Source organism: Oryzias latipes, chromosome 3 (assembly GCF_002234675.1).
Source record: "Oryzias latipes chromosome 3, ASM223467v1".
NCBI classification, from domain to species: Eukaryota; Metazoa; Chordata; class Actinopteri; order Beloniformes; family Adrianichthyidae; genus Oryzias; species Oryzias latipes.
Genome location: NC_019861.2, coordinates 5,405,315 through 5,433,212, shown reverse-complemented (window position 1 = coordinate 5,433,212; position 27,898 = coordinate 5,405,315). Strand labels below are relative to the sequence as shown.

General features: G+C 45.1%; 1 protein-coding gene across 6 annotated transcripts in view; it reads right to left on the bottom strand.

Moving 5' to 3' along the window:
* vps13c (vacuolar protein sorting 13 homolog C) overlaps positions 1 to 27,898 on the bottom strand; it is a 78,815-nt gene that overhangs the window by 20,343 nt on the left and 30,574 nt on the right. For all 6 annotated transcript variants that reach the window (XM_023952089.1, XM_023952097.1, XM_023952069.1 and 3 more), the window contains 29 exons: positions 27,745 to 27,869; positions 27,506 to 27,650; positions 26,589 to 26,668; positions 26,454 to 26,513; positions 25,411 to 25,564; positions 25,222 to 25,341; positions 25,043 to 25,146; positions 23,126 to 23,293; positions 22,710 to 23,014; positions 22,308 to 22,452; positions 21,848 to 21,986; positions 18,584 to 18,699; positions 18,342 to 18,508; positions 16,565 to 16,806; positions 15,455 to 15,678; positions 12,407 to 12,499; positions 10,275 to 10,508; positions 10,049 to 10,180; positions 9,778 to 9,867; positions 7,501 to 7,656; positions 7,118 to 7,382; positions 6,871 to 7,031; positions 5,672 to 5,793; positions 5,281 to 5,578; positions 3,405 to 3,794; positions 1,469 to 1,573; positions 1,214 to 1,369; positions 1,005 to 1,130; positions 790 to 923 (listed from right to left, as the gene is read on the bottom strand). In XM_023952089.1, coding sequence (XP_023807857.1) covers positions 790 to 923; positions 1,005 to 1,130; positions 1,214 to 1,369; positions 1,469 to 1,573; positions 3,405 to 3,794; positions 5,281 to 5,578; positions 5,672 to 5,793; positions 6,871 to 7,031; positions 7,118 to 7,382; positions 7,501 to 7,656; positions 9,778 to 9,867; positions 10,049 to 10,180; positions 10,275 to 10,508; positions 12,407 to 12,499; positions 15,455 to 15,678; positions 16,565 to 16,806; positions 18,342 to 18,508; positions 18,584 to 18,699; positions 21,848 to 21,986; positions 22,308 to 22,452; positions 22,710 to 23,014; positions 23,126 to 23,293; positions 25,043 to 25,146; positions 25,222 to 25,341; positions 25,411 to 25,564; positions 26,454 to 26,513; positions 26,589 to 26,668; positions 27,506 to 27,650; positions 27,745 to 27,869 — 4,756 coding nt within the window. The remainder of the gene's footprint in view (positions 1 to 789; positions 924 to 1,004; positions 1,131 to 1,213; positions 1,370 to 1,468; positions 1,574 to 3,404; positions 3,795 to 5,280; positions 5,579 to 5,671; positions 5,794 to 6,870; positions 7,032 to 7,117; positions 7,383 to 7,500; positions 7,657 to 9,777; positions 9,868 to 10,048; positions 10,181 to 10,274; positions 10,509 to 12,406; positions 12,500 to 15,454; positions 15,679 to 16,564; positions 16,807 to 18,341; positions 18,509 to 18,583; positions 18,700 to 21,847; positions 21,987 to 22,307; positions 22,453 to 22,709; positions 23,015 to 23,125; positions 23,294 to 25,042; positions 25,147 to 25,221; positions 25,342 to 25,410; positions 25,565 to 26,453; positions 26,514 to 26,588; positions 26,669 to 27,505; positions 27,651 to 27,744; positions 27,870 to 27,898) is intronic.

The following is a 27,898-nucleotide window of genomic DNA, read 5'->3' as shown; positions in this document are numbered from 1 at the left end:
AGTGAGGTTGTGAGTTCAAGTCCAGGCCGAGTTATACCAAAGACAAAAAATGGGAACCAGTGCCTTCCTGCCTGACATTAAGGGGTTGGACTGGGGGGGTCAAACCACCATTGTTCCAGAGCGTGGCTTTGGCTGCAGCTTGCCATTCCCCCAGGGGAGGGGTCAAATACAGAGAACCCAGGTTTGAGACAAATGACTTGTACCTTTAAGATGTACCCTGTGACACCCAAAGAGAGAAAACGGGCTCTGAAAATGGATAGATATGGGATACCAAACTACTAGAGACTAACTGATAATCTAGGTTTTCATGTTGTAACCTGAAATATTTTTCCATCAAAAAACTTGTTTGAAACAGTTTTTTATATTTTGGATCACTATTTTTCTCATTTGATAGCACTTAAAGTATTTTTCATTTTCATTATCAAATAAAAAACTTGATGTTTGTCAGTCCTTATGGCCCCTAAACAGACAGCAGTCATCAGTCTTTGGCAACAATGGACTGAACAAAGAGCTGCTGATGGTAATTTATTCTACATATGGTCATAAATGTTTTTTAGGTTCAATTATTTGTTGTTGTTATTTGTAACAACAGTATTTGTTATTTGTCTGTCCTATGTACTCATAATTCTTATGATTTTATGTTTACAATTACCTGTACAAAGCCCATTGAGATGACTGTTGCTGGGATTTTGTATAAATTACATTGAAACTGAAGAGCAGCTACTTCATCAAAGATTAGGTTTGAAAAGAAGCATCCAGAGGTCTGAAGGGGAAAGTGAAACTGCTGACCTCTGACTGTAGGCAATGGTTGCCCAGGCTGTGTGGTTCACCAGCAGGGCTGGAGCTGCTCCTTCATAGTAATCGCTGAAGCTGATGACGGTGGAGTGGTTGGAGCCGTTCACATTCAGAATGATCCCACCACACTGCAAACAGAAACAGGCGGAAGCACATGTCACAGCGGCATCACAGGTAGATGAGCTGATGGTTTGGACAAGCAGACTGACCACATCCAGCTTCAGCAACGTGCCGCGGTCCTCTCGATGGAAGAAGAAGCACTCTGAGCTAGACTCGGAGCCGACCACGCGCACACACAGCTTCCCTTGGGCGTTCTCAGGCCACAGAGGGAGACACTGTCAAGCAAAAGAGCAGCCAGCTCAGAACAGGGTCTTCTCTTTCAGCTGATCCAGATCTGAAGGTGGAGAGTCTCACTCACCTCAGTGGAAGAAATGTAGTGCCATTTGGTGGAGCTGGCATTGACCACTTCTCCCACCTCCAGCTCATACGATGACTTGTTGACCAGAGTGTAGTAGGGACTCATGGTCACAATTCGAGTCAAGTTAAAACTGCTCACCTGGATGCTCACGCCAACCTGAAGAATGGAACCAGACCGTGACTCTTCCCCCACCTCACAGAAAACAGCATGACCTCTGCATGGTGACTCAGAGTTACACAAAGCAAACTGTGTTACCAAGAAGTCCATGGTAGAGGACGGACAGCGGACGCAGCCATAACTCCCCACCGTGTCCAGAGAAAAGCCGTCAGACCAGGAGCTGGTTGAGATGCACAGCTTCACCTGCAACAGGAGACAAGGCTGGATGGTGACCAGTCTGGAGATGAAAGCTCCAGAAAACAAAAGCATATCTATCTATCTATCTATCTATCTATCTATCTATCTATCTATCTATCTATCTATCTATCTATCTATCTATCTATCTATCACATCTAGTCCATTTGGATGAAACATCCAAGATGCATGAGTACATCAAGCTCAAGACCTCAACTGACAGTGTGCTCAGAGGATACAGTGCTGAAGGACAGATCCTCATGGGAAGACAAACCCCTGCATGGGATGTATCACCGGACCATAACTGAAGTGGCTGATATCAAGAAGTCCTACCAATGGCTAGAAAGGGCTGGCCTACAGGACAGCAATGAAGCGCTCATCCTGGCAGCTCAGGAACAAGCCCTGAGCACCAGAGCCATAGAGGCTCAGATTTACCACACCAGACAAGACCCAAGGTGTAGGCTGTGCAAAGAGGCGCCTGAAACAATTCAGCACATAACTGCAGGGTGTAAGATGCTGGCAGGAAAAGCATACATGGAGCGCCACAATCAAGTGGCTGGAATAATATACAGAAACATGTGTGCAGAATATGGACTGGAAACCCCAAGGTCAAAATGGGAAACACCTCCGAAGGTGGTAGAGAATGAGAGGGCAAAGATCCTGTGGGACTTCCAGATCCAGACTGATAGGATGGTAATGGAGAACCAACCAGACATTGTAGTGGTGGACAAAAAACAGAGGAAAGCCGTTGTGGTGGATGTGGCAGTGCCAAGCAATGGGAACATCAGGAAGAAGGAACATGAGAAACTGGATAAATACCAGGGACTCAGAGAAGAACTGGAGAAAGCCTGGAAAGTGAAGGTGACAGTGGTGCCTGTGGTAATTGGAGCACTCGGGGCAGTAACCCCCAAGCTGGAGGAGTGGCTACAACAGATACCTGGAAAGACCTCAGACCTCTCAGTCCAGAAAAGCGCAGTGCTAGGAACAGCTAAGATACTGCGCAGGACCCTCAAGGTCCCAGGCCTCTGGTAGAGGACCCGAGCTTGGAGGAGAAAACCACCCGCGGAGGGTGAGAGGGGCGTTTTTTTTCTCTATATCTATCAGTCTCTCTCTATCTATCTATCTAGTTTTGAGATTTAAATACTGTTTAATAGATATAGTATAATGAACTGTCAGTACATAACATTGTTTATGTACTGATAATTTGAAAACTACACAGTAAGAGTACACAAATATTTGTGAGGAGATACTTTAATATTAATAGATGAGGTGTTTTATTACAAAAATAGAAAGCAGTGACTATTGGATTTCATGCGTTGCTGTAAATTGTGCAATGGGGGCAGCATGGCATTTTTAAAGCGCTGATGGTTCTGCGGGCAGTGCTCCAGAAGTGAGTGCTACAGGAAAACACTGCTGCTTTAGTGAGCTCAGATCCATCCAGGAGGAACTGTGGAGGAATGCGGCGCGATCCGGGAATCAATAAACACCCCAGAGGGCCGGAGTGGTCTTCTGCTGGGAACGTGGTGACAGACAGAATTTGCACTCAGTGCATTTAATTACGCGTGTGCAGTCACGTATTGTATCAGAAGGTGTACGATTGGCTGTCCTGCATGTTAATCAAGTCCCGTACTTCTCGATGAGGATTTTGATTTGCTGACGGATTTTTTAGAAATGTATTCTTTATCTTTGCTGGCCTGTGATCTACCCTCATGCCCTTGAAGATTGACCGGTCGATCGCAATCGACGTAATGAGCACCCCTGATTTAAAGGCTTCATCTGATGATTCAGCATATCCCAAACGAGCACAAAACCTGGCCAAGATCTGCTGAAGATCCCTCACCTGGTTTTCAGTGAACAGTTTCTTCCTCCTGAAGGAGAACAGGATGACGTCTCTGTAGTCGCCCGGATGTTTGACAGTGACGTTCTCGGCTTGGTACTGCAGCACCCGAGACGTCTTGTTGATGATCCAGTAGGGGCTGAAGAGTGACAGCAGGAGGCAGTTTTCTGTCCTCCTCACGTGAAGGCTTACGTCCACTGTTACATTGGTGGTGGACTCGCAGGTCAGACACACATCAAAGAACTCGGGCATTTCCTGCTGAATCCGAAAGTGGCCGTGCCAGTCATGGCCCTGATACCTGATGAGCGCCAACGACACCAGCTCACCTGACAGGCGAGCATTGAGCAGGTCAGAGGTGCTGCCTTCTGGCAGATTACAGCTGTCTGCCGAGTTCTGAGGAAGAAAGGTCACAACAGATCCAAGCACTTTAAAAGAACAAAATGCAGAGAACACAGGGAGCAGCAGTCTGGATGTTCTGAACATCAGAAATAAACATCAGATCTTCTGGTCACAGTCACCACAGACAGATCTAAACACTCTGCGTCCTTCAGGGAAGCTGGAGGCAATCAGTGTGTTTGGATTCTCCTGAGTTTGAGCTCCTGACTCTAACTTGGGGTGAGGACTTCTTCTGGTTTAAGAAAGTTTCCTTTTGTCACTTCTGTTTACTGTGGATGTCTTCTGATGCACATAAGGTGGGTCTGACACCAAGAGATGAAACAATCTGAACCACAGTGGAAGCTGAAGACGAATAAATAAAAACTAAATGAGAAGTTCATCTAACAAAGACTTTAATAACTACGTTTGACAGTCATTACAACTGTGTGGAGAGGGAATTTTCCCGTCATGTTTTGTTTGTGAGTGAAGCATGGTCTTTTGATTGACATTTGCCGTTACATCAGTGACATAGTAGCAGCAGTTCTAGACGTATTGATGAGCTACAAACGAGGTCCACACTGAGCGCTGAGGAGCAGGACGTGCCCGTCCAACAATGAGATGCTGACTGCAGCCACTTTGTGGATTCATTTTGTTCAAAGCGAGTTCAGATGGTGCACTGCAGCATGTAGACAGCTGTGGCTGCACATTCCAACATCTGGGTGGCATTTATCACCTGCTGTAAACACCACAGGACAGACTTCATCACTTTAGGCTGTTTTCCACTCGCAGTTGGATACGGAAAGTTCTGCTGCTGGCTTGCGAAAACTAGCCAAAGCATATGGGGGGTTCTTGTCTGTGATCTCCTAAATGCTTAAAGTTGCTCATAGAGTTAAGGTTCACTGAAGTGGACCTTCTGTCCTAAATAATGTCGAGGTTCTGTCTGAGTCAGTCAGTTGGACTGGGACCAGTTTCCTACTTAAGTGGTGTTTCATATTGGAGAGGTGTGAATGTTCTGGGAATGTAGGAAATGAAGGCAGATGTGTAAAGATGCCTGAAGCATTTTAGGGAATTCTGAATCCTTTCAAACTGCTACTTATTTTCTCACTAAATGTATTTTTTCTTTAAGAGTAAAAAGAACATCTGCTTCTCTGAATTGTTTTATTGAAGTATCAAAAGTGTGAGCTTTGACATCTGGTGTTGACATACATTCAATTACTGTCATTCTTGAAACATTTACACAATAACGGCCATTCCAGCAGATTCTGAAGCTGCTTTTTTCAGCTTCAGAATCCGCTGGAATGGTGTTAATTGCGTAAATGGTCAAACAGTTCTGGTAGTTCGAAGAGCGTGTGTTATTTTCTGCCACCGGCAACAGTTCCAGTGTTAAAGGATTCAAATCCAAAGCTGGTGCCTTGGTGGACATCCCTTAAGTAATGTGAAAACCCTAAAAACTTTGCACAAAGAGAGAACATCTGGAGCTGTATCATGGATGCAGCTGTCGTACCTCCAACATGTAGACGACAGTGTAGGGCAGGAAGTTTCGAAGCGTCGCCACGGGATGCAGATGGATGACATACGCCGGGTCCCAGTCCTCCTCACCGTGACTGGCAATGTGCTGCAGGTCGTCTGGGGTGGCTAAGGCGCTAACCATCAAAGGCAGAACGCCACTGCTGTTTGCTGGACATTGCAGCAGTGAGCGCACATCTGTACTGTAATGCACCTGCTCCTTCCAGGTCACGCAAGTGGTGGATGGATTGTACTGGCCTTCCAGGGGACCTGCAGGGCATACGAACAGCTGGCACCTGTGGGACACAGCAGCCAAAGTTACAGCACATGTGGAGACAGGGCCGTCTGTGAAGTAGAAACCACATGTGAGCCACGAAGAAGAGTGATACCTGTATGCATCCAAAGGGATGTCAAAGTCTTCCTCTGGTTTGACAACCCCAATTCTCTGGAGACTCCTGGAAGTCTGGCAGTACTTCAAGATGGTGAATGGCACAGAAAAGTGGTTCTTTATCTGAAGACACAGAGTAAGAGAGGCTGAACTCCCTTAAGATTCTTTTATCCAGAGTAATACAGCAGGGGTGGACAATGCAGGCCCTAGTTCTGCTCATTCCAATCCTCCTTTAAAGTGGGGATATGCTGAACACACGTGATTCATTTAGTTAAGTCTTAGACAAAACCGCCCTCATGGTTGGATATGGGCCGTCTGCGGGTGAAATATGGTCAAATCTGTACGAGGCACGCAGGCGGCCCGCACAAAATATCTTCACGGTGAGCCCGTAGACAGAAAACGTTCATGGAAATGTTTACTACGGACATGCTGCGAGTGACAGGTCATAGTGAACAATTTTACAACTCGTAAGAGTGAGAAAGAGGGAAGCAGGAAAGATGTAGGCGTGTCATACAGGTTTTTGACTCTGCGGACTGTGCAAGGGCCTCGTTAGTGCTGTTCACGTGATACGTTCATCCATGCAATCGGCCTGACTGCTAGAAATGAGCAAATGATCCATCAGAGCACAGTCGGTAACACACCGGTACTCACACCAGTGTGGTTTAAGGGGTACGGCAACATCAACCATACGTCAGAAGTGTGTAAAACTTGCATTATCCTTATAATTACTTCACGGTATATTTACCACATGTGAAACAATGGTATGTTCCATTTTCATGATGTCCCTTGAGGTAAAGGTTAAATGGTGTTTACTTATTTAAGCTCTTTTCTGCCTTCTTAGAAGGTCCAAAGCGCTTTACAGTCTCATTCACACACAAACACACAAACTCTGATGGTGGCGCCGCTGCTGGACACTGGCGTCAACCTGTAATCACCAGGAGCAACGTGGGGTTCGGTGTTTTGCCCAATGACACTCCGACACATGAGGGGCCAGGGTGGGGCCTCGGACCTGCACCACGGCTGTACGAGCCTCAAGGGAACTACAAGACACGCCTGCGGTCCCCTCGAGAAGCAGCCCCTCCTCTCTACAAACCCCCACAGACCTGGACAACCCAGAAACCCGCCGTACAAGTGCCTAAGGGCAGGAATGTGTCCATCAGTGTGTGCTGGTAAAAGAGCAAGCTAAAGCTTAAGTCTCACCTGCAGCGGAGCACGGACAGTCATGACCTTGTTGCCGTCTGCAGCCTGGATCTGCAGCAGAACCGATACAGCTTCCTGCAGCATCGGACCGCGGATGTTAAAGAGACGGCGACCGGGTTTGTCCAGCGAGATGTTGGAGATTTCACTGTACCCAGAAGGCACTGCAGATTCAAAGAGACACTCAGAGTGACCAGCTGTAGGCGAGCGCAGCATTGAAATGAGCAGAGTGGTGGGCGGGACTTCGGACCGATGGTGAGGTTGAACAGGGAGCTCTCCTGCCGCTGCAGAGCTGATAGTTTGCCTCTGGATGACATCTGGAACCTGGTGTGCTCCAGGTCCATGCTTTGGTCCACCGATAGCTCGTGAAGCTTCCCCTGCACAGAGGATCCCACTGCCCTCAGGTCGGTGCCATGCTGCACCATGAGGGGGATCCCGAGAGCATTCCTGATGGTGAAGGACGCATTCTCCTTCACAGTGAAGTCAGGGGTGGAGGAGGTGCCTTCTGAAAACGCCTGCAAACAACACAGCAACGATTTCTCACTTTATGGTTTAAGCAGCTTCACAGAGTGTTGGACCACCACCACCGGGTGGGTTCTAATCAGCAAAAGGACATGATGGGCTGGAGCTCACCTTGGCCAGTTTCTGAAAGACACTGATGCTGCTCTTGGAGATGGTGATGTTCATGGTGTCTTTGGAGCAGATGTTGATCAACATGCACGGTTCAGGAACAAATGTGAAGTCATCACCATGAACAGGACTTTTGTCTATGGCAGCATAGTTCTTCACCTGCACAAATAACACAACCTGTTCACTCACATTCTTATCGTTACAGTGTGTGTTCACACACATGAGCCCCTTCCAGGACAAAAAAAGTCCTGATGAAGACCTAAACACGATCCTTCTTAGGAGGATCCAGAACAAACAGGCTGAGGATCCCAGATCTAGAGCTTTTTCCAATCACAGCTCTGTGTTCGTGGGGTTCTCTGTTCAGGGTTTATGCCTAAAAACTCCCAACAACATAGCTTCAGATCAAAGCCTACGTGTCAGTTTTCTGTTGGCTATAGCTTTAGTGAGTCTGTGCTCCCGCGGCTGCACTGGAAATGGGTTGTTTATAAAATCCAATGTGCGTTCACACCAGACGCAATTTGAATGATAAATTTGTGTCGGCTGCTTCTCTTTTGACGCGTCAAATTCGTTGCTCAATACTAGTCCAAAAATCTGTCTGACGACTTGCTGTCCCGCATCAGTCTGATCAGTGAAAAAGCATCAATAAAATTAAAAGGAATATTATTAATCATTGTTATTGTCTCCACGCAAATAAGAAAAGTTCAGGAGGAGAACAATCAGATACTTCTTTCTTTTTTTCTTTTCAACTGTTCATATATTTTTTTTCATATGGGCTTTTCATGACTTCTGGCACGTGTTATTAGTCTCTGTATCCATGGGTCAACTGTTATGTGCGTGGTTTTGTTTTGTTAACATGTTACAAAACCAAAACAATGAATACATGTTGGAAAAGGGGTAGCGTGGTGCTGAGGTGGCAGTTGACCTCAGAACAGAGGATCGCTGGTTCAGTTCCCGCCTTGCCTGGCCATCAAGCAGTAGCGGTTTTAAGCAATACGGGCAATTACCAAGGGCGCAAATTTAAAGGGGGGCGCCATCCCCGTGCTTGGAAGAAAAAAAAGCATCACTATCGGTTTTCTATAATCAGTTATTTCACAGACTTTGTAACGGCCTAAAACCTGCAAATTGGCGCCCCGGAGCTGCACGCACTCCTGTTTTAAATGTGTGTATTTTCCATATAAAATGTATTTTTTATGTCTGCCTGTCATTTAAACAGCAGGTAATGCAGGAAAACTGCTGCACATTTTGAGATCATAATTGAATAACAGATCATTTGTTCTGAAAGTGTTGAGGTTTTTTGGAGGAGTTTTACTGGCGGTGTTGCACAAATTTAGGATATTGCCAAATATTTTGGAGTAATACCAGTGATGAGTTGTATGATTTAGTTTTGAATGTTTTATAAGACCTAAAAATGAAGTTCACATGAACAGGTTTAAAAAAAAAAAAAATCAAATCCCTCTGATACGTTTCACAAAGACACACACAGGACGTCACACACCAAGCAGAAATGAACTTATTGCTAAAAATGATGCCAAGAGTTCAGCTCTAACAAAATGACCAAAACAGCAAAGAAAACACAGTGATTTGTTATTTCTAATTATAAATATTTCTAGGTTTTATTTGTTCTTTCTGGAGCATGTTCATATTTGTATAAGTTTTAAAGAATATATTTTTTATGGAGAGTAAAATATTATACGTTACTTAATGTTTAACTAGATTTATTCTGAATTAATATTCCCATCTGTCTTTATTGATATTTATGTTCAAAAAGTTAAGCTTTAATGGTTTAAAAGTTTAAAGGTTTGGCTTTAGTGTATTCAATAGATGTTTTTCTTGTTCGGCCCAAAACCTATAGCGTCTTTTGGATTTAGGCCCTGTGTGCGACTGAGTTTGACACCCCTGTAATACGAGTTTATGAAATTTGTGCATTTTTTGTGTAAAATGGCCAAATAAAAGATAGGGAACACAAAACGATATTTTCAAATTTGTATGTGTGCGGGGGGGGGGTTACTCGCCCGGGAAGTAAGTAAGTGTGTGTGTGTTTGCTTTACTGTGACTGTTAAGTGATGTGAGACTTAAAAGAAGGTAGAAAAGCGCTACAGAAGTATACGGCATCTACAATTTGTCTTTAATTGCAGGTTTTAACGTATTTGTTAATGACTGTGGGGATAGTGGAGCTACATGTTCAGGTTCTTTGTGCTCCTCTGTTGGTGCAGCAGAGCAGCTCCATGGAACTACATTAAACTAGAGGAGCAAAAGCAAATAAGAAACAGCTTTAATTACCTCCATCTCCAGGTTCCACCTGCGCTTCCCGCCGCTGACCCGTTCAATCAGAGGCTCCCACACAGCATGGACTTCATTGAAGTAGTTCACCTGCAAACACCACAAAACATACGGTCAGTGGAAGAGGCATGGTCTTCTGTCATAAAAGGAAATGCATGGATAGATACTGCATGAAACAGCATCAACGTGCTCAGCACCAACACGAAGACGGATCCAGATGAAGATGTGATCATGACATCAGGACCAACATCTGCATTAGATCCCACCTCACCTCCAGCGTCATGTCAGCCTTCAGGTGCAGTAGAGACGACCAGTTTCTGGCCAGTCCACTGAAGGAGGACTCGGCCAGCAGCAGGGGGACAGTTCGGTGACCCAAACCTGATTCCAGGGTCACCTGGATGGACTGTGAACCAATTAAAAAAAAAATCAATGAGACCCTTATTCTGATCATTCTGAGCACATTCTGCCAACAGTCCAAGCCGAGCTCCTCTCTGTACCTTGACTTGTGCTGTGAAGCTCTCGCCTTCTTTACTTGCATCCAGTTCTCTGAAGCTCTCCGTCATCTCTGTGGCATGTTCCACCCCGAGGAACCAGAAGTCGCAGTCGTAGATGTTCCTGGCAGCCCACAGGTCAGTGACACCTGGCTTCAGCTCCTGACCCTGAGCAACTCCTGGCTTTGCCGTCATGGCAGCCGTTATGGTCATCACGGTGTTGAGGATGACTGGAGAGATCTGCCCGTGGTGAGTTCAGGGACACGTGCTTATTCATGGTCTCACTGACACTGTTTGCAGCACAAACTACAAAAAAGGTTTTTAAAGCTTTTCTCTTCCTGCAGGTCTGGCTCTGCTCCGTCTGATCAGACTACATGACAAAGCAACGCCTTTGCAAGCAAAACTTTATCTCGAGGTCAAAGGCGTGAACCTAAAATAAGACGCCACCTCATGTTCTAGTGGATGGAGAGAGAGTGAGACAGCAAAACATGTTCCACGTCACATGACACCAGTGCTGTCATAATACAGTGAATACAGGATACAGGACAACCTGTAGTCTCTGCTGATGAACACCAAAGTCTGTTTCCATAGGTAAACATGGATGAAGTTATGTCAGAGGTAAGAAGTAGATGAAGAGACATCACAATGGGAAAACAAATCTCCCTTTCTGCAGGTCGACTGTTTTTGGTTTGACTGATCTGAGAGCAAACGAGGTTCCTCAAAAATGTTCAACATCCAAACAACCAAACCCAGTTAGCATCAGTGTGGAACATCAGTCAGACCTGAGAGGCGCTTCAGTTTTCTTTTTAAGGCTGTGTCACACTGCCACTATGCACAATTTGCTCATAAATACATCATAATGAACCACATCAAAACCATGACAGAAGCATGAATAAAGGACGCAAAGAACACGTAAACCCACACGTCATCAAATTTCTTCCTTTTTACATTCAGAGCACTGAGCAGAAATCACATCACATCAGCACCATGGTCAGCTCCCTTGCAATGCTTTGTTTTAATTAAACAGCTGGATCCCCTGGGAGGGGGGACCCCCACTGAGACGGGGGACCCCCGGCTGGAGCCCAAGCCGAGGAGATTCGCGACAAGGGCCGGCGCGCATCCTGAGTCCCATAAGCCCCTGCAATACTCTGACCCTCCCGGAACCCACCTTTATGAGGGCTGCCAGACACCACCCCATGAGAGATCTGACCCCCCCCCCTGACGAGCTGGACAGGGGGAGTGGGAGACCCCCACTTGGTACATTTATTAGAAATTTGTGCGTCAACTACTTAACTTGAACGTGATGTGCGCTGTATGCACGATATAAAAGTTCTACATCGGGTCTGTACGTGAAAAGTCCGTTAGACACACGTGGACATACGTGAAACGGTTGTTGAAAGGCACAAATCTGCGCATGCATCTCGAAAAAAATCACGCATAATTGCACAAGATAATATTTATGTGTAAACTACAAACAATACGGTTAAAATCTATAATTCCCCAAAATATTGAACAGCTCAAAAACGGAATTCACGTAAAGATCCGTCAGATGAAACCCTCAACGGACATCTGGTCACATCGACATATAAAAAACGCAAGAAAACCCTTATGGATTACATATATCACGCATGTGTCACGAAAGAGCAAAATTTCATACCTGGATATTGCACAAAATGTACGTAGTGGCTGTGTGACATTCACAATTATCTTCAGTACAATATGACAGAGTTATAAATGAGGTCAGGTCAGAAACTTTATTGTGGTAAAACACGGTTTTCTTTTGCTGTTTTGTTACAGCAACAAGGTTAAGATTTTACATTTTTATTTTATTTTAGGCTTAGAATAATAGACTGTTTCTTTTCGGAAAAAGCCTTTGTGGGATATAAAGTATAACCCAGTAAATGTAAAAAGCTTAAATGAAAGAACAAAGATGTGATTCAGTTAGTATTTCTCTCCAGAAACCCCAAACAGACTGAACTAGAGGAGCAAACAGGCTGGACAGCTGACATTTGGTCCTTCAATAGAATTTGTTTGACCAAATGATCAGAACCGCTGCTCTGAGAAGAAGATGTCTGGATTTTTTCTTTACATTGATCACATTTTCACTGTTGTACTGACAGAGAAACAAGTAAACCAACCTTGATGATGATTTCCTCCACCATCACAGAGCCTAGAAGGGGTCCGTTGGGGTGTGTTTTGGTTTCCATGATGACAGAGCATGGTCTCAGCACCTGTTGTCCAGAAACATCCAGAATAATGGCAAATGCTCAGATTTCTCAGGGTAGATTTGTTTTGACAGTCTGTAGATTCATTTTAATGCAGTCAAACTGCATTAAAACTTGAAAACTTTTACTTTCAATATGAAAGAATTGAAAGAAATAAACTCCTCCCATGTGGACATAAAAAAATCCCAGCAGCTTCAGCAACATTTCCCCTGAATCCACAGAACCACTGACAGCCTGTTTCTATAAGGGCAGCAGACAAAAGTCCTTGACCTGCAAGCATGATGAACTTTGACCAATCACGGGACTCTGATCTTGTAGTGGCATGTGGATGGCAAACTTTTTCAAAACACACAAGTGTTTTTGCATAATTGCTATCTGTGTTTGGCTGGAATTCTATGACACCAAGTCTTTCATATGTCGGAGTAAAAATGTGAAAGAAAAAGTCTGGAGCAAGATTCACCAGAGTTACACTGCTTTGACATTTCACACCAAGACTCTTGGGTCTGTTGGTGACAAGCTTGGTGGCGGACATGAGCTAGTAATCAGCAGAAAAACAAAAGCAGGAACTGCTCTCTGCCGCTCCCTGCTGGTCCGGTGGTGGTAAGGTGTGAACACCACGGGCATGTAGCCCGTTCTTGAACGCGCAGCACATATCTGGGCGGGAACGTAGCATAAGACTTCTCCTACAGGGCTCCAGACTGCGACCATTTGGTCGCATTTTGCGACCAAAATTTGAGAGTGTGCGACTGAATTTTACATCCAGTCGCACATGTGCTACCAGTAAATTTGCCTGACCCACCCTCCGTATTTTTTAGACATTAAACGTGGAAGGGGCACGTCAATGATCTATGAAAGGAACAATGAAATCATCAATGAGACGCGAGCGCACACGCACGCAGACAGACACACACACACACTCACGCGAATACTCATGAGACTGGAGCACACGCGAGCGCACACTCGCGTGTCATTGAGTGATGCCTGAGGCGGCCAATGCGTGTGAGAAGAATAGGGGAGGTCACTGCAAGTGGCTAAAATATGTGGAGGGGCGGGGCCTAGAGATAATGAGCGCGCGTAAACATCTGTGGGAAGGAAACGGAGACAAATATCATCACAACCTGATATGTGCGTCTGAGCTATGAGCAAGCGAACTATTGATTCGTGCTTCCGACCTGCGGCTAGTGTACTAGTGCCAGAGTGTACAGCAGGGGTCTCAAACTCGCGAAGCAAACCACGGCTCTCATCATGCACGGCTGTTACGGCAGCACACCGCTCCTGTGGGAGATGGTCAGCTGAGGAGCAGAAATGTCCCACACGTTCATGCGTGACAGCTAACGGGGCTTTAGCATTAAACACGTGTGAGCGACAGCACTATTTAAAACAGGCGGGGAAAATGCAACAATAGACATGTTTAAGATGAACCAGCACCCTGGGGGGGGGGGCATGAAGGCGAAGCTGCAGCGAGGCTGAAGGAGAGCAGGAAGTTGTTGTCCTTAACATTCAATTTAGTTTTAATATGCCTCTCCCCCTAAGTATGATCTGTGATATTACATCTTGTATAATTATTTTACTGTTTTGTAATGTATGTAGCCTTTTTTTTTAATCAGTTGGTATTTTAAATTATTTTAATTGATCAGTGAACTACAAAAAACCCATCAGGACACATGTCCCATAATGCATTGTTTTGTAGTCATCAGGGCAGCTTTCAGTCAGTTCAGTACTGAATTTCCAGCTGCGTTCGCTCAGGTTGGGGTCTTGCTCCCGCCCCTTTCTCCTGATATTTTTGTTTTGATTGACAGGTGATGTTAGAGCAAAAACAAAAATATGTCTCACACCAGGTAATCTGTGCAGCGTTGCGTCCATCTGGGTGATCTCAAATTATTGTGCATCGTGGCTGCACCTATTTGGTGTCGCCAACATGAATTTCCATTCCATTCCAAGTATTGTTTGTAACTGTGAAATTACCGAAAGGTTACTACGGTTATCACTTGTTACTAAAAACTTTTTTTATTCTAAATGTATGGTATTTTGTTTACCGGTACTTATTTGTACTATCATGACAGCAATGCTTCTGTCAGTTTACCTCGTTTCATCTTCAAAAGTGCAGAATAAAATGTGACACTGAATTAGAAACAGCACATTGTAATTTCTGCATCTATCATTAAAGTATTTATTATTAATACAGTGGAAATTAGTAGATTTGGTTAGAATGTTGATTTACGGCATGCGCCCCTAAATTTTCTGGTTGTGCCCCTAAAATTTTCAGTTGGGGGCCACAGTGCTCCTAGTGAAAAAAGTTAGTCTGAAGCCCTGCTCCTAGATATGATTTTTCTTCAGCTGCTTACACATTAGATCAGCAAAAGTTTCCTTCAGAACTTTGCAAACAAAGGTGATTCAATGTAGAAGATAAAGTGGTCAAAATAGCAACATCTTTAAAATCTTTAGGAAAGTAATCTTTTTTTTTTCATTGGGATATGTGAACTAGATTTAATGAAAAAACCTAAAACTATTTTTACAATGATCAGAGAAGTAAAACATTTCTTAACCCTTTAACACTTTTAGCTCCAGAGTTGACAGTCTTTGGACTACCGTAAATGTTTAGATCCTTAACATGATTCCAGTGGATTTTGAAGTGTAGACAAGCAGCCATGCGCTGATCTGCAGCGCTGCACAGTAGTGAAATACAGTCTGTAAGTTAGCTGATTCTGATGCAGAGAACAGGGGCTTTGCACGGATAAAGTGTTGGCAAAGCTAATACGAGTAGCCGCTTTTCTCTGTTTCAGAATTCGGTGAGTCACTTTGATTACGTGAATGGTCGAGGAGGTCAATGGGGATGTTATTTAGCCGTCAGCAGCAACATCTGCGGTTAAAGGCCTAGTGATTCGAATCCTGAAAAAAATGCGCCTCCTGTTGAAAGGCCGGACAGAGAAGAGCTGTATGTGTGAAGTCAGGTGATCTTACAGTGGTGACGGCTTTGTCCTGCTGGTTTGGGATAAATGGGCAGGCCAGCACCTTCAGGCCACTCAGACTGGCTCGGACGCTCTGGTTGCCGTCCTCCACCTGCAGACTGAAGTCACTCTGAAAAGACACCACCAGGGCGGGGGTGTCGACCTTCATCAGACTGGCCACAAAAACCACCTCTGGGTCCAGGATCACTGCCTGCACACGAGTCCTCGCCACAGAGGCTGCAGAGACAGGGACAGGGCATGGGGTGACAAAGTCTGCTGACCCGTTTCAGAGTCTTTCCTGACCTTGTCCTGAAGGTCAGGGGTCAGGACTCAGCTTCACAGAGGAGCCACACCTGACATCCTCATCAAATAAATGTTCTGATGTGTTTTGGGGATTTTACATTTAAACTGTGCAGATACAATATGACAGCCCTTTCCCAGCTCAGGAATATAATAACAATAATAAACTTTATTTGTATAGCACTTTTCGAAATCAAGATTACAAAGTGCTGTACAATTGATATGAGACAAAATCCGGATTAAAAACAGTTGACAGTATGTAGTAATAAAACCCAGCACACACACGAAACAGTGATAGCGGTTAAAATCAATAAATTCAATAAAATAAAATGTTCAAATTTAAGAAGCAGTAAAATCATTAAAAGCAGGCCTATAGAGGCAGGTTTTTAAAAGAGATTTAAAAACTGGTAGGGACTCAGCGAGCCTGATCTCTTCAGGGAGACTGTTCCAGAGTGTTGGGGTTCTTATAGCAAAGGCCCCGTCTCCCCTGGCCTTAAATCTAGATTGTGGGATTGTTAAAAGACCTTTTGCCGAAGATCTAAGATTTCTAACAGGTACATAAGGAATGAGGAGATCTGCTATATATTTAGGGGTCAGACCACAGAGGGCTTCTAAAACAGACTGGGAGCCAGTGCAAAGACGCTAAAACTGGAGTGATGTGGTCTCTCATTCTGGTTTTGGTTAGAAGTCTGGCAACAGCATTTTGGACTAACTGGAGTTGAAACACAAACTGTTGTACAGAAACTGTTGTAAAAAATCTGTGACACAAGAGGAAAACTGGAACTTCTCAGGGACACTTTTTCCGGTTCTTCCCAGGTTTTACCTGTCTTGGTTTCCACTTTTAGTTCAGTGGTTTGCTTCCCCGTTTGTCTGTTGCTTGAGGCCGAGGAGGAACTTTGGGGCAAAGCTTGAATGAAGAAATCTGTAACGGCCATCAGGAACTCCACACTGGCACACAGGTAAAGCTTCTGCAGGATGACCACCAGCTCCTTTTCTGCCGTGGCCTGCCGGTATGTCACATCGATCATGGGCTCTGAGCCGTCCTCTTCTTGCCGTCTAACCATCCTGCAGAAAAGACTGCGCCATCAGCTGCCTTTCTCAGTGAAACAGAACCTCCCTCAGGGAAATCCAACCATCAAAGTGTTCGACTCAAGCAGGACAATAAGACTAAAAGATTTTTTCAAGACTAACCAACCCAAGAAGACTAAGGCAGAACCCCCACCCCCATTGCTCCAGTTGTAGGGGCACTTGAGGCTGTAGTGGTGTCCAAACCTGTTTAATCCCGTTGTGTTGTGACACGAGGAGAAACTCATTTCTACATGTGGGTGTGCTCTTAAGCACTGAAGTTTATATTTAAATGTAAATAACGACTTTTTGTTTTACTATGACTTTTTTAAGTTATAAATCTGATGTGATGTATTTTCTGAGTGCTGGCAGCTACACGCTAACGTAGCTCACCGGCGACTATTGATGACATCATCGAGTGGTAGTAAGACAATTTTTCCATATCTCTCCTATTGGAGGGCTAAATGTAGGGAAAGGGAGAAGTCGGAGGGGTAGGGAAGGAATCTGGATTTAATTGAACTGAATCGCGGTGAACAGGTGAATAGATATAAAGAATAAAGAACTAAATAAATAAATAAAGAACAGATCAGGAAGGTGATAAATAACCTCAAGTTCAAGAGTCATGCATTTTTCTAAAGAAATGGTTTTCCTTTGTATGGTTTTATTACATTTATATGTTTTTCCACATTCACTTGTAAATAAATACGCCACCAACATGTCACTGCAAAAACTCCAAAGAGGTATTTTAACTTCTCACACTTTCAACAATTACATAATAAATTTGAAGCCTGAGTAACAAATTAAAACATCTAAAGTCTGAGTTTGACGGTTTTCAACGACCGGGAAGCTCAAGTCTCCTCAAACGGATCAAAAACCAGGTGACAGTTTCACTGCTGCTGTACACTTAAACATCACAGCTTCTGCTTCTGGTCTGCTCCAGAAAAGTTATGGAAGGTTAGAGATGCAGCCAAAGAGTTTAGGCTGAAGGTTCACGTCCTGTGAGGTCGATTTTCTCACATCTCAAGTGTGGGGAGATCAGAGAAACTCCAACCACAGTTCAAGAGCCGCTTGTTAACCCCCCTGCTCTGAAATGAAAGTACCGCCTTGCTGCCTCGCCGGATTAGACATGCAAATTTCGGCCAATCAGATCGACCAGAAAGGTTACCGCCCCCAAGTGACAAACACGCCCCCTTAACACTGAGCACAAATCCAAGCAAGCGCGCAAAAGGAGAATTGACCGCAGAGGATCACGGCTCAGTTAGGATTGCAGGCGTGAAGTTGTAAAATGCAGGTCGCTCAGACAGAATTTCCCCTGCGCGGTTGTAAGGTTCCTCACTCAGTTCCTGAATACGCCGCTCAGTTGTCTTTAGAGATGGCAGAAATGAAATGCCATATTCTATTCCCATCCCTACATCTTATGATAGGACTACAGCAAGCCAAAAGGTTTTCATTTGAAAAACCTCACATCCTAACTTGGTCTTTTAAGGCACATTTTGTCCAAGCTGTGGGATTGTGAAAGCTCACAGGGCACTTACCTTGAGGTCACCCTTTCCATGCCGGCCCTGAGGTCATCCAACGTGCAGCTGGTCAAAATGGTGCTGACCTGCAGGTTCCCGTTAGACTGGAGGTTACCTGAAACTCTCAGCAGGTGGAGGGTAAGCTCTCCGAGTCGGAGTTCCTGCTGGTGCTGCTGGTCCAAAGGCTGCACACAAACAAAAGGGTTCCGATTCTGGCCGGATGAATCCAAAACAGTCAGAGAGCTGCTCTACGAACCCACCTGTTTGGGGTCACTGGTATAGAGAGTCAGACCCAACGACTCGATGCTGAGGCTGAACTTCACCGTCTCCAGAACTTCCTCTTCCTCACTGCAGTCGTTTGGCTTCTCTGGCTCACCTGAACAGGTAGAGCAGACACAGTGGTGGTTTTCCACATGGGGGGGGGGGGGACGCCCACGGCATCATATTCACAGAGGGGAGCATGGACGAAGAGATCAACATCATTCAGCATTTCCTTTCTGAAGTTATGTAGCAATGCTATGATGAAGGAGGTAAACAAAGGAAGTAGGAGGCGCTTTGAGCTTTTATTTTGACACGCACAATGTAGTACAACACACCAAAGTCGTCATCCTCTCCCCTCCCAACACTCATGGTGCCAAAAAAATAAATCACTAAGAGTGAAACAACATAAAACAGCCACATGAAAGGGCACAAGGCAATAGAAAAAGCCATGCTCAACCCCAATTCCATCAGAGCAGGCACAATTATTTATCAATGTTTCTGCATATTACGTTTACGTATTATTGATGGCTCAAATTCAAGGGGTTCTCAAAGTTTTTGTAGCAGAAGGCCAAATTAGGAACTCAACATTACACTGAGGCCCATTTTTGGTTAAAAAAATGGATAAACAGAAAAAGTTGTTTAATGACCAAGTGTCATTTGTACATTTTACCAGGCCCTCCAGATGTTTTCCCAGTTGCTGTTGGAGGTTGCTGTCCAGATCTTCTCGTCTAGTAATTTTATCATTTGACAGACTTATTTCTTCAAACTTTTTCTTTTGCTCTGGACAAACAATGTCAGCTTCTTTCAGGATACATTCTCTTACAAACTCCCAGTTACTTAAGGGCTTGCTACAGCCACAACGTAGCTACTAGCTTCTGTCACAGCTTCACTGGAATCTGGTGCAGAGCAGAGCCTCGTTGTAGTTGTTGGAGCTTTATTTTTTTTTATTTTTATAATTAACATAGTGACGATTTTTATTTAACTCTTTGAGCATTTTCATTTACCTGCTTGCATCCAGTCCATGAGGTACGACAAAGTAAGCATTTGTCCACTTAGCTGGAAAACGCCTTTTTTCCTCAAAGGAACCTGCTCTACCTCTCTTTTATTGAGGACTACAAAAACCTTCCCGCGGCCCGGCTGCCATTGGCCCCCGGGCCTCACTTTGAGAACCCCTGCTAAAACTGTAATTTACGTGTGAATATGAATGTTTGAACAACTGGATGGATACATGGATGAAATGAATGGATGGAACAGTGACATTACATGTGTTAGATGCAACAGATGGAATGAAATGATATGAATGAGTGAATGAAAGTAATGCAACCACAAGGGAACACAATGCAGTGCTCTCTTGTGCCGGTCCCAAGTCCGGATAAATGCAGAGGGTTGTGTGAGTGCCAAAACAAATTGAACATATGAATCACAAACAGAGATGATTTTAACTTATAAATGTATAGATCTCACATTCCTTAGCATCTCAGAGAAATAGTCCTGGAAGGCTCAACTCCTCCCCTATGACTGCGCTTGGGCTCAACTCCTCCCACAGTCTGGGCTGTGAAACACAGTCCCTCCAGATGGGTTGGACTCACTGCCATTCTGGAGTTGCTCATGGTGAGAGGGGGGCGGGCTGGTGTAGGCTGGGGGGTGGAGGGTGGGTCTAGGACTGTGGTTTTGGTCTACTGGTGCAAAAGCAGTTAAGAGTACCCAGCCTTCTTGGTGTCTCTTGGAGGGGTAAAGGAAAGCACCCCAACGGGGCACTCCAGTGTCCTCCTGGGGAACTTCAACGTCCACATGGTCAACAACGGTGATACCTGGAAGGCCATGATTGGAAGAAAAGGCCTCCCTGATCTGAATCTGAGTGCGGTTTTGTTGTTGGACTTATGTGCTCTGTCTGTCCATAACAAATATCATGTGTTAACACAAGGGGGTCCATCAATGCAATTGGCACCAGGACACCCTTTGCTGCTGCTCAGAGTTTTGCCATAGGTTCCCGGTTGCTTGTGGCAATCCCTGAACCCGGTGGTGGACACCAAATGTAAGGGATGCTATCAAGCTAAAGAAGGACTTCTACCAAGCCTGGCTGGCTTGCGGCACTCCCGAGGTGGCTGACAGCAGACATGACATCAGGACTCAAGCAGCAATGGCAAAAACCAGAAAAAGGCAGACAAGCTGGCAAGTCCAGGTCAATTTCAAAAAGTCATGGCGAAAGTCTTTGCCATGAGGCTCAAGTCTCGCCTGAAGTCTTTGTTGTAACGTCTAAACCAAGTCCTAAATCCTGACACTCACACTTAAAGTGAATATTTTACTCTTACAGTTTCACATAATAAAGTCTGAAACAACTAGTGGGATCAGAAGAGCAGACAGCAAAGACCTGACAGATATGAGCATATTTCCCACACAGTGTCTGGGTTTCTGACAAAAACATAAAAAAGGCTTAGTCTTGATCTGATCTTGATCTGTTTAATTGATAAAATCCACTGTTTACCAAGTCCAATGGGTTCAGCTGCAAGCTCTTGGCACCAAAAACAAAGCATTAACCCCTTGTGCCATCCTAGGGTCTTTAACATTGGGAGTTGGGTCATCTAGACCCACTAGACAGTGCTCTGAACCTTTTTCTTCAATGATTTTTGATCTTCACTGGTGTCTATGGATTACATGAAATCTTTCCACCTTTATCCACTTTTGTCATGGTAGGGAGAACACGTCAATGTAAGGGTGGGGTCATCTAAGATAGCACAAGGGTTAAGAAGCTCGGACAGAAACGAAATCAGACGTATTCAGACTCCACAAACCCAGTTTTAGCTCAGAGAACGGTCACAGTGAGGGGTTTCTAGAATCACAGTTTATAAAGAAAGTACCATTTCATTTTGTTCTTTATAAAGATGAGCTTGCAGCAGCACACACCACTGTGTGAATGTCTAAACATACTATTCTGGAGAACCAAAGCAACACAATGCTTACATTACAAAACTTTACAACATATCTTTTATTAGAATTAAGACTATTAGAAACAGAGGTTGTTCAAGTGATCTGGGCTGAATGTGGTTCTAAGAACCATAACCAATGAAGCTTAATATAGTCATCTTTTTTCTGTTGCTCTATGAGAAAAGCTTCATTTTAAACTGCTCCTCATAAAGTAACAGACTTGAACTCAACTTAAAAAGAAAGAAAGGGGGGGAGCAATGAAAAACCACAGTTTCTACAGTTGTCAAAACCTCTGTAGATTATTTACACATTAGCACAAAGGTGGGTGTCCGACTCACCTGTCAAAGAACTCTTGGGCACTAGGAGCAGCTGGCCGTTGTCCTGTCTGGAGCCACTAGGAAGACTTGCAGCAACCTCTTCCAGGTTCTCCGTCACTATTCTGAGTAGCATGGTCAGGTCATCCTGGCTTAGATCCATCTGCAAAGACAAACCATTGAAGAAGGCAGATGCCACACCTTAGACCCAACTGAATTTTGGTTTGCCCTTCAGGTCCACATGTCTGGTGTAGTTTATGACCTGCTGAGGGAATCTAAGGACATGACAGACCACTAAAGACTGACTGAGACCAGAGAGAAGCGGACTGCTAACAGAGGTTTTACAGCACAGGAGACTGTACCTGTGGTTGTTTACATGTTGACTGGTGGCATATAAAAGAGCAAAGCTGTTAGAGTGATACAGGAACTAACACATTTACAGAAAATCCCTGCAGAAAAACATCACAATTCCTTTGAAAGCTACCTTAGATGGTTTTAGGTTTCCATGAACCTCTACTGCAGCCATCTTCTTGAACCAGAAAGCTGACAGGTTTCTCTGGATGTTCAGGTGGAGGTTGACGGGCTGCAGGAGCTCAATGGCTGCACTGGAATCCGGCTTCACACACGACCTGCACATGAAAAAAGAAAAAAAAAACAACAACAGGAAATCCAGTGAGGAAACCAGTGTGAAGACGAGAGAGGAGACCAGTAAAATAACTCATGTGAAAACCTGTCAGGAAACCAGTACAAATAAAAGGAAAACATGTTAGAAGCCACTGAAGATTCTAGGGAAAGAACTTGTGAGCAAAACCAGCGAGGAAAAAGAAATCTAGTTTGACATAATCAGTCTTTATAAAGACAGAGTTTTCATTTGAGTCCTACTGACCTGGACAGTTTCAAGTCCCCTAAATGGACATCCATGTTGTCAATAACAGCTGGTAGTGGACAGCCTTCAATGGGCAGCAGACTAAAGCTGTTTGCCACTGTAATTAGACCGAGGTCGACTACAAGTGCATTGTGGGAAGTTGAGGACTGTGGGATAATGATAAGAGGTGCCTTCAGCCTGATGTCCATGGACAGACGGAAACTCTTCTGAGCAAAGTCTCGAACGCTGGACGCTGCCTTTTCTGCAGCCTGAGCTGTGGCATTACTGAGGGTGTCTTTGGCAGCCTGAAAGTTGTTGGTAAAGTTCTGTCAAAGTAAAGAAACAAAGATGTTACTGCCAGCATCACATCAGCCATTTTAGTTTCTTATTGTCAGAAGGTGAAGCTGAAACTTCTCATCTCAAAGCCTGTGACTCACCAGCAGCGACATGAAAAACTTGTGCAGGTAAACCACCTGGATGCAGCCCAAGTTCAGCATGATCTTTCCATCAGTCTTGGAGGTGTCTATATAGGCTGCCCCATCTGTGGCGTTGGGAGTCAGGCTCAAGTTGAAGCTAAAAACTTCCTCTCCAACAATAGAAACAGCCTGAAAGAGAGATCACAGATCAGGGTTCTACAGGATGACAGCTGACTGGACACAGGATGAAGGTGTAATGGAGCGGAGGAGGTCTGGAAACGTTTGGTAAAGGTTCAGAACGGTAGACGGCGTATACTTATGTAGAGATTTTCTACCTGTTCAAAGATAAAAGCGCTTTACAGTCAGTCTTATTCAGCCGTGCACTCACACATTTACACACTGATGGCTGCTCCGTGACCAAAAGCTGCATTCACACCGTTTCAATGTTAGGTCAGTGTTCAAACGCCATCAAAGGTCACAGGGTGCATTTTTAGTGTCAGACGCTGAGCGGCGGACTGGCAGTAGCGCATTTCTGTCGTCGCAGCCAGAGTTCTTTGGCAATGAAGATGCATTTTGTCAACCACTCAGGGATCCAAACCTCCTGAGACTACAACTGTCTCAGGAGGGACTACAACTACAACTATCCTGGACAGGTCTTCAGTCTGTCACAGGGCCACAATCACACACCCATGCACACTCACATTCAGACATATGGACAATTTTGAGTAACCAGTTAACCTATGAAGCATGGGAGGAAGCCGGAGACCCCAGAGAAAACCCACGCATGCAGGGGGGGAACATGCAAACTCCACACAGAAAGTTCCCCCATTGATGTTCTGTGTCAGGTCCCCCAGCCGGGACGCCGGGACCCAACCGGTGGCCATCTTGCTGTGAGGCAAGAGCACTAACCACTGCTACACCGTGTTTAAGTTTGTCATCTTTTCTTCCTCAGAACAGAAAGTCATCAAACTGGGTCACAGAGAGACTGAAGTTCCGCTGACAACGCCGTCATTCAGATTCAGCTCCTGCAGTAGACGGTGAAGCTCACCATGCTGGGAGCATCTCTGAATTACCTCCCCCCATACGCGTCTGGAGCGTCAAGTTTATGGACATATTTTTGGGCAAATGTCGAGCATCCATATTGATGCGTTAATTGCATCAAATGCTGCGTTTGGTGCAGACAGCATTACATTGACCACATCCTGTAACCATTAGGAACAATGAGGGGTTCAGTGTCTTATCCAAGGACATTTCAGAAAACTGAACCTGTGATCTTCTGATCAGAGAATGTCTGCTCTACCTCTGAACCACAGCCTCCCCAGAATGGTGAATGCTTTTGTAACTTCTGCCACTCAGAGCCTTTACCGTCATCCACCCCTCTCCTCCCACAGCCGCACACATTCACACCTCAATGAGGAGGCTGTGATGGGGGCTTTGGCGCGTTACTGAGATAGCAAAGGTTTGTTCTGGTTTCTATCCTGTAGGGCGGCAGTGGCTCAGGAGGTTGAGCTGGTCGTCCACTGATGGAAGGCTCAGAGGTTCGATCCCCGCTGCCCCCAGTCAACTGTCATTGTGTCCTTGGGCAAGACACTTCACCCTCCCTGCCTCCAGTGTGGCTCCACTGGTGTGTGAATGCGCGTGAATGTCCTGGTGATGGTCAGAGGAACCATAGGCACGAACTGGCAGCCACGCCTCTGTCATCACCAAGTATACATAGGGACTGAATGAATAATGACCACATTGTAAGTGCTGGAAAAGCGCAGATAAATCTAATCCATTATTATTATAAGAAACAGCCCCAAAGCTGGAAAAACAAATAAAAATAATGAAATGAATAATGAGATGAAAGAGGAAGTTGTAGGGTAGTGAGCTGGAACCCTCATAAAAAACTCAGACCAAAGCCAATCAGGAATCACTTCAACAAAAAACTCAGCGGACCTTCTGGTGGATGCTCTGGGGATCAGCATTCAGGACGATCACGTCCTGCAGGCGGGCAGATACATTTGTCTGCGCTCCCTGCCTCGACAAAGCGCCATTCATACCTGAGGGGACATTTAACGGGTCAGGTCAGGTTCTGTCCATGTGCTCAACAGAAAAGGATTTCCCTCATTTCACACCTCGGATTTTTATGTCAGCCATGGTGCAGGTCTGGTCACAAACCCGGATGTTGAAGGCTCCCAGAGTCATCCCCACCTCCAGGTTTACAACCCGGCTGTCTGCCGGCGACACCACAGCCGCTGCAGAGACACAGCGTGTCAGGGGGCAGTTTGGACAGTCCTTCATGTGACTGCATTTGGTTTACTGACCAGATTTAGCCGAAGAGGCCTTGTCGTCCGTCTTCTGTACAATGTCCCTCTCTGAAGGTGAGGCGGTGTTCGATGCCAGCGCTGTGGACAGAAAGCTGATGCTCGACAGAAGAGCCTCGGTATGCAGTCTCACATCCAGTGAAGTGAAGGTTACCTGCACAGACAGAAACACTGATCATGGATGTCCAGAACCACCACCAACACCACAAGCCTCAGTCACATTCACCCATCCGGGTTTTTTTAGTTTTCCAGGTCGGTGGAGGCTCATAAAAAAATAGACCTTAAGGGGAGCGCAGGTGTGTCTTGCAGCTTCCTTGGGGCTCGTGCGGCCACTTCAAGTGATGTCATGAAAATGGAACGTACCATTGTTGTGTGTGTGGTAAGTGGATTGTGATATTTGCCCTAGCCTTTTTAGCCACCAACAGCCTGACTCCACCCATAAGGGCAGTAGTGATTGAGGCTAAATCCAGCTCTGCGGTTGATCTTTGCAGTGGGGTACGGCATCAGAACATACACGCTCCACAGACTCCATTGTCGAGTCTTCTGCTGACCTTTTAAACCCAAAGGACTTCTCACAAACTAGCTAAAGCAGGGGTGTCAAACTCATTTTCACAGAGGGCCACATCAGCTTAGTGTCTGTCCTCAAAGGGCCAGATATAACTTATACATGTAACTAAATGTAATGAAAAATAAATGTAACCACTCCTTAATGTTAAACAACTGATTATTTATTTATTATTACAGTTGCATGTGTTTACTTGTTCCTCTAGCATAAATCCTTTTACATTTGATTCTGTCAGGTTAGGTCATATGGACAGAGTTTAAGTCCTAATGTATAGTTGCCCCATCCGGTATTTTAAGTCTGATTCCCCCTAGATAGGAATAAATACACACCAATTTTTACTTTTTATTCTAAGAAATTAAAAACTTTTATGCTCTCGCGGGCCACATAAAATGACATGGAAGGCCACATTTGGCCCGCGGGCCTTGAGTTTGACACACATGAGCTAAAGCGATGCTGGGAAGACAAACTTGGTACTGACATTGATGGACTGCTCCGTGTTCCGGAAGACTGTAGAGAAGTTTGGTCCGCTGCGATCAGCCTTACAGAACACAAACAACAAGTTCAGTCAGGAGCTTCACCTGGAGTAATCCGATTACAGGTGTCCTTTCCTCACCTTGCAGTACTGCACTTTGAGCAGCTCAGCTCCAGACTCTGCTGAGGAGCTGATGAGACACAGCGGCCCCCCATTCGAGTCTGAAACCAGGACAAAAGAAAAAAATGCAGAGATGAAGATGCAGTCAGCTCAGAAGTTTTTGGTGGTTTGCTTGTTTTTTTCTCTCTTTTTTAACTCTCTGTCCTCAGCAGTTTTGCACCGCTGGGTTTCATTATTTTAGTTTGGGGTTGGACTTTGATAGTCTTGAATTGAGAGTTTTGTGTCTTTTGAATAGTTAGATTCTGGTTAGTTAGCCTTAACGGAGAGCCGCAGACTCTGACAGTCGATGTGGCGGGTCGGCTTTCTCACTGATTTATTTTACGTTTGACAAAGGTTCCAGTTCCTTTGCTTTTTGATTTTGATTTGTTCTTGCTTTACAGGTGTTCTTCTTCTTGCTTTATTTTGTTCTTGCCTTGAGGAAAACTTCATGCATATCGATTATAGTTGTATACATTTTGTTTGTTGGACCAGAAAAAAAAAAAAAAAGTAGAGTAGGGTGTTAGAGATGGGGAATGAGGGCACAAAAGAGAGGTGAGAGAAGAAGGAAAAAAAGGAGTGGGGGGTAAGGAAATTGGAGGATAATTGAAGAAGCTGGGGGTGGGGTGGAATCACAAAACAACTCTCTGGGGGTTTATAACCATTACTTTCAGGTGTAGGTGTTAGTCTATAAGGGGCGGGGCCTGTCACCCCCCCCCCCCCCTTACACACACCCACACAAATGTTACAAACATAACCGCTGGCTCCAAACATCTTTACACACAAAGAAAAAAAGAGGACGAGTCCTTAAGTCCTGAGCATCCCCCACCCCAACGGAAGGGACAAACCAGGGCCCCCCAAGAAAGACCCGTCCCAACGCTCCAGGCGGAAAGCGCTCTGACCTGAAAACTCCAGACACTTTAGGGACACTTTGTTGATGAACGTCGTGGCGGACATGTCATGTTTGCAGACGTTGGTGTTGATGCCCAGCTGAGCGAGCTGGAAGACGAGGAAGGGCGCCTTGAGCCTTTCCAGTGTCAACACCACCTGTGGACCGAGAGGAAGAGGTCGGGGGTCAGAAAACATGGCTGTGTTCTGGTTGGATGAGAGTTTCCGTCTGCCGAAGAGGAAAGACGTGTACCTCTTTGATCTCAAACTCAAGCAGGACATCGACAGTGTTTTCCATCGGTTCTTCATTGCCGGCTGCACCGCCAGCCTCTGACTGGGATGTCATCACCTCCAAATGCTGAGGAAGCTCCTCCCTCTCTGTGTAATTGAGACAGGATTGAGTGTGG